Source organism: Odontomachus brunneus, unplaced genomic scaffold (assembly GCF_010583005.1).
Source record: "Odontomachus brunneus isolate Ranch 3 - 2012 unplaced genomic scaffold, Obru_v1 Obru_scaffold_081, whole genome shotgun sequence".
Lineage (NCBI taxonomy): Eukaryota > Metazoa > Arthropoda > Insecta > Hymenoptera > Formicidae > Odontomachus > Odontomachus brunneus.
In genome coordinates this window covers 442133-451389 of record NW_022639531.1, presented here as the reverse complement: position 1 = coordinate 451389, position 9257 = coordinate 442133, and the positions used below count along the sequence as shown (strand labels likewise).

At 33.5% G+C, this 9257-nt stretch overlaps 2 protein-coding genes across 2 annotated transcripts in view; one reads left to right on the top strand and one right to left on the bottom strand.

Moving 5' to 3' along the window:
- LOC116847593 (elongation of very long chain fatty acids protein 4-like) overlaps window positions 1–3843 on the top strand; it is a 38377-nt gene extending 34534 nt beyond the window's left edge. The window contains exons 4-8 of the mRNA XM_032822727.1: window positions 25–75; window positions 217–297; window positions 442–613; window positions 1373–1650; window positions 2920–3843. Coding sequence (XP_032678618.1) covers window positions 25–75; window positions 217–297; window positions 442–613; window positions 1373–1650; window positions 2920–3078 — 741 coding nt within the window. The 3' untranslated portion in view covers window positions 3079–3843. The remainder of the gene's footprint in view (window positions 1–24; window positions 76–216; window positions 298–441; window positions 614–1372; window positions 1651–2919) is intronic.
- A 3227-nt stretch (window positions 3844–7070) lies between these two features.
- LOC116847592 overlaps window positions 7071–9257 on the bottom strand; it is a 5843-nt gene continuing 3656 nt past the window's right edge. Inside the window, exon 3 of the mRNA XM_032822724.1 lies at window positions 7071–8239. Coding sequence (XP_032678615.1) covers window positions 7697–8239 — 543 coding nt within the window. The 3' untranslated portion in view covers window positions 7071–7696. The remainder of the gene's footprint in view (window positions 8240–9257) is intronic.

Sequence of the window (9257 nt, the reverse complement as noted above, 5' to 3'; positions counted from 1 at the left end):
GCTTTCCAATTAAGATGGACACTGGTGCTCTACAACCTTGCCATGGCCTGTCTCAATGCTTACATTGCCATTCAGGTCGGTATCACTTCCTCTGCCACACAAGAAAATATCTCGGGGAACATTTAGCGTTTTTACTTACTTCTATTTATCCACTTTCACTGGAAAGCGCGTTTCCGTCATCACTTCATTGATATTTATACTTGATGTTCTTTACAGTTGTTTGTAGCCTCTACAAGATTACGGTATAGTTATGTGTGTCAGCCAATAAGGCACATCACGCGTCCCGATGAACTTCAGGTGAGCGAACTTATTTTTCTTTTTTTTCATTGATAATGGAAAAAATTTAAAAGAATAATCTCTTTAGCAAACTTATCTTGTTCAAGTATGATCTACTCCTATGTTTAAGAGATTTTGGAAAACTCTAACGCGTGTTATGTTTAGATCGTCCACGCAGTTTGGTGGTACTACTTCAGCAAGCTTCTGGAATTCTGTGACACGTTCTTCTTCATTTTACGGAAGAAGGACAACCAATTGAGCTTCCTCCACGTCTACCACCACTCTACCATGTTTTCATTATGGTGGATCGGTATCAAATGGGTACCGAGTGGATCCAGTAAGTTTGCGAGCTTCTTTGTCATTTTTTCTTTCTTAAAAGAGTTGCTCTAAACGGCAAAAAAAATATTTCTTAAAATTTTTTTTTTTAATTTGTAAAAGGATATTGTTTCAAAGTTTTTGTCTATAATTGGAAAACGTATTAAATACAAAATAATATTTTTATTTTACAAAAATAGTTAATAATTTTTAATAACTTTTGTGATATCTATAAATGAGCGTAAGGTAAAAAGATCAGAATATTTTTACGACGTTAAAAGGTTTTCTTCCGTGGATTAAACCAGAATAAATAAAGAATTAATGTTATAATCTACTCTCAATGTTACGAAATATGGAAATTAAATAATTCTTTGAATTAACAAAATAATGACGTTTTAAAAACAGAAAACGATTTTTCTCTTAAAATAAGCTAAGAGAAACTACTAAATTAAAAAAATTATATTTATTTGTTTAATTATGATTATATTTGATGAATATTTGGTTAAAATATTTGGTATTAAAATATATAAATAAAAAATTGTTTGGTTGCTGTATACAAATATCTTTTTTATTTACATTTTGTATCTATAACTTTTGTCATAGCAATCAAAAAGCGTTAGCAAAATGAATAACAAATTTATTGTAACCTCTTAAATAATGAATTAATGGAAGGAAAGAACTTGTTTCAAGATGTAGTCAAACATATGAAAGTCGCGACATGTCTCGTTCGCGTGTGAAGAATGTTGGTCATTTTCTTTTACACGTGTATATGCGTTCGCAGCTTTCCTGCCTGCAATGGTAAACAGCTTTATCCACGTGCTGATGTATTCGTACTATGGACTCGCCGCGTTAGGTCCTTCAGTGACCAAGTACCTCTGGTGGAAGAAATACTTGACGATTCTCCAGCTCATTCAGTTCACTACTGCCTTAATTTTGGGCATTAACGGTATCCGATCGGGATGCGAATTCCCTATCTGGATGCAGTATGCTCTCGTAATCTACATGCTTTCCTTCATCGTCCTATTCGGAAATTTCTACGCCAAAGCTTACATCGCAAAGGTCAGTTCGAATTTTATTCCCGCGTATAAACGGCGTACGACGAGAAAAAATACTTGTATGTTTGTGGGATATAAAATTTATTTGTGTTCTGAAATAAAGTTTACTTCTGCGAAATAAATTTTTATCCCACAGATAAATTTTTATGTATACTTTTCCCTGTGTAAAGGCTCTTTTGCATAGAAAAAACATTAAGTTGAATTCATCAAATTTCTGGTGAAATATGAACAAACCAAAAATTCTGGTAAAAGTTAGAAAAATTCTGCTCAATTTGGCAAAACTTGAATAGAATTTTAACAGCTTTAATCGGAATTTCTGATTCGTTCATATTTTATTAGGAGTTTGATTAATCTAAACATTTGATTAATCTAATCAATTTTTTTTGTGTATATCTATTATAATGTGACTAGATTGTGATTAAGGTTTTCAATTTCCGGCTAAATTTACGTTGCCAAAAATATTCGAGGTTCAACATCGCACATCTCGAGATTTCGAGATTGCAAAATTCAATGCTTAGTATCTATATAATATATGAAATTTTTACTTTAATAATTATTTATTATTTCTGAGATTGTTTTCCCAAAATAAAAAGAAGGAATAAAAATTATTTTTATTTTTATTACAAAAGCTTCAATTTTTAGTTATGACATTTTTAACAAAGTTTATACTTTATTATTTCTGAGGTCGTTTTTCTGAAATGAAAAGAAGGAATGAAAATTATCTCTATTTTCATTTTTCACAAAAGCTTCAGATTTTAATTATAATGTTTTTTTTTTAACAAAGTCATGTATCAGTATTTTAATATAAGTTGTTTTTTTCTATTTTTACTGAAATTTTATTTTTTGTTTTTAATGATATTCATAAAACTATGAATGTCCTATAAATAAAATAATTCTATCATTCTATAAATATTATTTGTATTTTTTTATATGTATATAATTCCAGAACTAGTCTCATGATTCCGGGATCGAATCTAAAATATCCCGAAATCCCGGGATTCTAAATTATACCTGAGATTGGAAAATCTAGTCGTAACACTTGTTGTGATGACGAATGTAAACTCATAATGCGAATTTCTTTGTAATTAAATTGCATTAATAAAAAATCGTAATTCTTAGTTTCAAAACGATTTGAACACTTCTCCTCGAAGCATTCGGAACACAACTTGGTGCTCCAATAAAAGGATTAATTTCGGGAAATAATCGAAGATAAATACATTGTCACAATGAACCCAATTATATCAGTTTATAATTGCCGTTCTTATTTTTGCAGGGTAAACAAGTATACGCGGAGAAGCGGCTGGAGAGGATAAGGGCTGCCACTGAAGCAGCGGCATTGAATGCGAAGGACGACAGCACGCTCAGCAATGGAATTGTTACAAACGGATACACGAATGGTTACACGAACGGAGTGTCTAAGAAGAGTCAATGAGGCCCTCTCTGATGAGTCTCTCCGTCGACGTTAGCCCGATGTAAACGACACTCGCGCAACGCAGAACAAAAAAAAAAATAGTCACGGACATTAGTAACAGATATATAATTGACGTCAAAGATTGCGTCGCGATCGATAGCGACGAACGTCGAGAGGTAGTTCACCGTAAGACGAGAGAAAACAACAAGGAGACAAAAAAGGAAGAATAAAAGAAAGAAGGAAGGGAAACAACAACAATAATGGGAACGAGAAATAGAATATCGTTTAGACCACTCGGCGTACTACACTTGCTTGCGAAACGATTTGAATAAATTGATATATTAGTTCACAGACGTGTCAAATACGAATAACAAGACTTTTCAGGGAAAACCTTTGAATGTTTATAACTTTGTAATAGAAAACGTATAGACCACGTTTTTAAATAGAAGTCACTTGACATATCTGTGAACTAAGTATTGATGTTTCGATAATGTTTGATTTGTTTCCAATGAAATTAGAATGACATGAAATGTTACAATTACGAGGCACTGCTTACAGGCTTGCGTAAGCGGTTATGACAGTAGCCGAAGTGACAGTGCACGGTGCAAATATTTGTCATATCCTTATTTGATAGGAATGAAATGAAGATAAGATAACTATGCTTAAAAGATTTGATGAAATTACATAAGAAACATCTAGGCAACTGAATTGTGTTTTTGATCAAAAATGCTCAAATTGTATAGAAAGATTAATGTATTTAAATAAATATTTAATCGTTAAAAATGAGTTACGCGATATAAAATGAAAAAAATTTATAACTTTTTTACGTGAGCTAAAAAGTGAGAAACTGAAATTTCCGACAGATATGATGTTCAGATAAAGTCATTTATTATTCCAATGAAATTTCTATATATTTCTATCGATCTTTATCGATTTTTTAAATAGACCACACTTGCTGGATACTTTAGCATCCCTCTTAGTTATTGGCACTCTAAAACCCAGTTTTTCTTGCGATCATCAATGTCTATTTACAGTTTTAGTGAAAATCTCTTTTGGAATCATAGAATGCACTATAATACCAAAACAGCTTTTCTAAAGTGCTATTGATTAAGAGAGACATCAATAATTGTATGGTTTATTTCATTTATGCTTTTCCTGAATCCTCTGCAGATATGATTGTCGGATATATCATCTATTGGCTACGTTCAGCGAACACGATTGATTGCTCGGCTTTTAGAAAATGTGATAGCTGATTCTAAGAATATACATCAATTACAGTTAAGTTTTACTCAATCGTTGTGTTCGCTGAACGCAATTTTTATCACTTCGGCTTCTATCTAACAAATCCTCCATAATGGATTACCGCGCAGACTCATAAGTAGTGGCTCGTAATCATGATTATTTAACGAGCTTCTATCATCATCGAAGAAAAATGTGTTCAAACAGTTTGGCAAACTGATGTACACGTCGGGTTTACGCTGGCTGAAACAAATCGCGAACGTCGCGTTCGATATCGGGATGACGTAATCGATCCAAGGATCGATGTAAAAGGAGAAACCGGATGATCGTCGACATAATCCTAAGCTTATCGATCTGCGTTTCATCCTATTATCGGCTCCAACGACTGTACATCCGCTGTACATCACCACGCTGATTCCAGCGACTGTACATATTAACGAATGAAAGGTAGTTTAGACTTGAGTACATTTCGTAGTGAATAGCGCGGCGACGTCTGCAGGACCGATTCGCGTATTTCGGGCTTTGAAGCGGAAATTTTCGCGACTGACCAATTTAAGAAACACATTTTACACTAAATCCCGTTTTATACCAAGTCCTGTTTCGCCGTTTGTCCCAATAATGAAACTTGGTAGATTGAGAGAACTTAAAAGGGAAAGTTAGAGATTTCCCTAAAAAAGTGGACCTTATAGAACAAGACCCGAAGTACTTTGGAAATGATCCTGCGAGTCTACCGATTTAAATTGGATGGATACAAAGCAAAAACTATTAACGAAAGATCGTCTTTCCTTTTTATTTACCGTATTAAGATCGGAATTACATTCACTTTATCTAAAAGGATAAAACGTCCTGCTCGATAAGAGAGAGATAGGGTAGAGAGAGAGGGAGCAGAGAGAGAGAACCAATCGCAATATATCTGATAACATTAAATTGTTCGCAATAAGGCACGTTTTTCTGTTATGCACATGTTTGAAAATCGATTTAGTTAACCTGTCGTTCGAAAAGTGAGGTCTGAGAGATCCCATAAGATATTTCATATCATTTTCTTTGAATCTTTGTAATATCTTCCGAATTTTTTTTTTGTTAGCTGTTATTGAATCTTAATATTCCAATTATGGGAGATATATATTATAAGATTTGAAAAATTATGAAAATATAATTAAGAAAAACGAAGAAAAATCTACCAGATCATCTTTTCAATGACGGGTTAAATCTCGCGAGTGTTATTACGCTGTGTTATGTCGAATAATTTTACGCGTACTAATGTTTAAGGACCGATCTTTCAATGGAAATTTAAATTCAAACTTAAAACTCCTGATTACTCATCTTTATTCATTACGCGTTTAATTGATAATTAATATAAGCCAATTTAATTAGAGACAGTTTAATTGACAATTGACTTCAACAAATTCAATTGAAGACCGTTCAATTGACGATTGATGTGACTGGAAGGAATGAAAGATCGTTCAAACAACGACTGAACTTAGCAAATTTAATTAAAGGCCGTTTAATTGATAATTGAGTTTAGTGGATTTAATTAAAGGTCGTTCAATTGGCGATAGATACGAACCAATTCAATCGATTCAATCAAAGATTGTTCACGGACGATTGATACAATCAGTGGCCCCATCGACGCGGGTTTTACTTAACGCTTTATCATCATCTTTCACGATATGCTTCGATGCCCCGGATTATGAATATTATTCATAAGACCAACTGTAACCTTGGGTAATCAAACGCTTTTGGATTGAATCGATTGAATTTGCTTACATCATACGTTCTTTCACTAAATTTGTTAAGTACAATTGTCAATTGAATGATCTTTAATTGAATTTGTTGAAATCAAACGGCAATTAAACATTCTTCGATCAATTTTGTTCAGTCCTCTAGTTAAATTGAAATATGTCTATTTAAATAAATTATTAAATCGAGGAAAAATTTAATCAATATTTTTATAATCCTGGTTTAAAATATTATTGAAAAATCGGCCCTAAAAGTCACAATCGGAATCAGCCTATGCATAAATACTTTTCAATCAATTTGCTCACAGCAACGAGAGATCGGCGATGTATCGAGATGCGCACGCGCATATGTGTGTGTGTGTGTGTGTGTGTTTATGTATGTGTGTGTGTACGCGCTTATGTTAAACAGTTAAAGCATATTCGAATATCATCGACAGATCTCTATTAGTTTCCAAACGATGTATGTAAACAAACGGAGAAGTATGAAACAGTTAGACAGAGATTTTGATACAGACACTTTTTTACGGCAAATAGTACACGTGTGTACAAACGAGACGCGCAAACATTTAAAGTGTCTTCGTCGAGATGACAGTAGTATGACAGAAGTACGACGGCAGTTAGGGAATGGCATTTGATGGGGACAACACAAGAGTCTGGCAGAAAACTAGACGACCGTTTGTCGTGATTGTTCTACAATGTACAAGCGTGAATCACGAGTCCGCTTCATCCGGCATAGTCGTATTTTTACTCGGAAATATCGTAAGAACAGACAGTAACTAGCCCATAGTAATCACAAAATTATTTCGCTATTCGCGACGATGGATCCGATCGCGAATTATTCGATCGAATCATATGATTTCCTCCTGATATATCTCTAAAACTCTTAGATAATTGTCTTCATTGTTAATATGTTTATTATTATTATTATTATCACGCTGGAGGCGGATAACACGATTGTTATAACAACGGCATTGTTGAGCAATGCGCGTAAGAAAGAAAAAAAAGAAAGAAATGCATTATGTTAATTATTCACCATTTTTACATTTAATTATTCTTTCGGTATCGAGTCTTCTGTAATTTTATTTTGAGGACTTTTGTAATCAAGCGTCAAACGTTGTATCTTAATTTTATTCAATTGTTATTTATTTGTATACACATTTTTTGAGGATTATGAAAACCGCATTAGTTTACACAAGCAATTAATAATCACGAGCTAACATGCTGCAAAAATTGCGTTAAATACGTGTGGCAAATATTACACAAATAAATGCAATTAATTATACTATAATTATAGCATAATAATGTGCAGATAACGGACGAAGGTTGAATATTAAGAAAAGGTTAGACAGCTTTCGATATACGAGAGAAAAAAAAAGAAAAGAAAAAGGAAAGAGAGAATATACGTATGTGTGAGTGAGTGCGTGTGTACGAATGAAATACATCTTTAATTCTATCGATGGCTTTGCTTTCATTATATTTATTAATCCAGCATTCATACTTTTACATAATATATATAAAATAATCTATAGTTCGAGAAGATTTTTTTTTGACTTTGTGCATAGACGACTTTATCAGGTGTACGGCTGCTATTTACATACGCGCATTATTCTTCTTTATATTATAAATAACATTGTTTCACAGAGTTTGCGCAGTCAGTGACGTTAACCGCGACTCCTGAGAATCGCCAGAGCCAACCATACGGAGCACGTTTTTCCGACGTAGCGTTGCAGGTGGCAAACTAGCGCGAATTCGACGGGACCCGTGATGTCGCGCACTTTCGTAGCAGCTATTTGCTTGGTCAATTCGTCGAGACTGATCTGGCGCAGGTTCAAGAGAAAACCATGCGTGTGATAAGCCCTGTATAACTGCTTGAGATCCCTCTTGTCCAACTGGTGTCCCACGTCGTTCGGTATGCTGGAAATGAAGCCTCGCAGAACAGCGACTGCGTGACGATTAAACACCGTCGTTAGACCGAGAGCACTGCGCCAGCCGGACAGTTCGTCTCGCAAATGTTGCTCCATTTGCGCCGCGCTCTCCTTAGCTTGCACGTCCTCCTCGTCTGCAACGGCCAGTTCCAACGTCTGAACGGATCGATGGCTGGTCGACGTAGCGGCGATGGGCGCGAATGGCCGCCAATCTTTGCTAATCGTTACGTTGTATCTGAGATTGTGAGGTAGGATGGACTTCTGCAAGTTCTCCCATATCTAAAATACGAGACAATGTTCTTGAGAAACGAATGTATGTACAAAAAGTAAAATAGCAGGAAAACACTCTACACTCCGTAAAAATATCGCAAAAATTAAACTAATAGCACAAATATCTCAAATATATTTTATAAGAAACATTCGCGAAGTATCCCTCTGATTTCAATGAGGCTTGATATATTTATAGAATAGCCAAAACTAATAGATAGATATTTTCCTTTAGTGGTTGAGATGCAAGTTTAAAAAATGAAACTACGCTTTAAAGTTTCATTCCTTATTTGCTATCTCGATAACTATTAAAGATATAAAAAACTTTTCAGATAAACATGGCATGACTTTTATATAAAATAAACAGGCTGCGAACATATAAACAATAAAATGTATTAAATAATTATAAAACAGATTAATAAACAAACAAAATAGATTACATTTAATTTTTGATTTATTCAAATTGTCATAAAGACAAAAGAGAAAGCTTTTTCTTCTGAACTTATCCATATATATTATATATATTCTATATAATATATATTTCATATATATTATATATATTATCCATATATATTTTTCTGAACTTATCCATATATATTTTTACTTAAATTATACGGACAGAAAGATATATAAGCGTATATAACTTCGAGAGCATGTACACCTTATGCTTGGTAGCTTGAGGGAGCGCTTTACCGCTACATACGTTGTTAAGAGCTCGAGACTCACATTTTTAAATACTACATTCAACGTTGTTATTAAGCTATGTTAGACATTGTAAGTAAAAATAATTTATTAACACAAAAACTCCGCCGATTATTTTTTATTTGAAATATATTTTGATGCACTTTCCCATGCTTAGGCCCGGCCGACGAATCAATAACTACATAAAATACGTAAAATTATTTAAGTCCTTTAATTCTACTATCAACAAACTCATTGTAAAGATCTGCACAATCATGTAACAATATTCTTTCATATATATATATATATATATATATATATATATATATATATATATATATATATATAT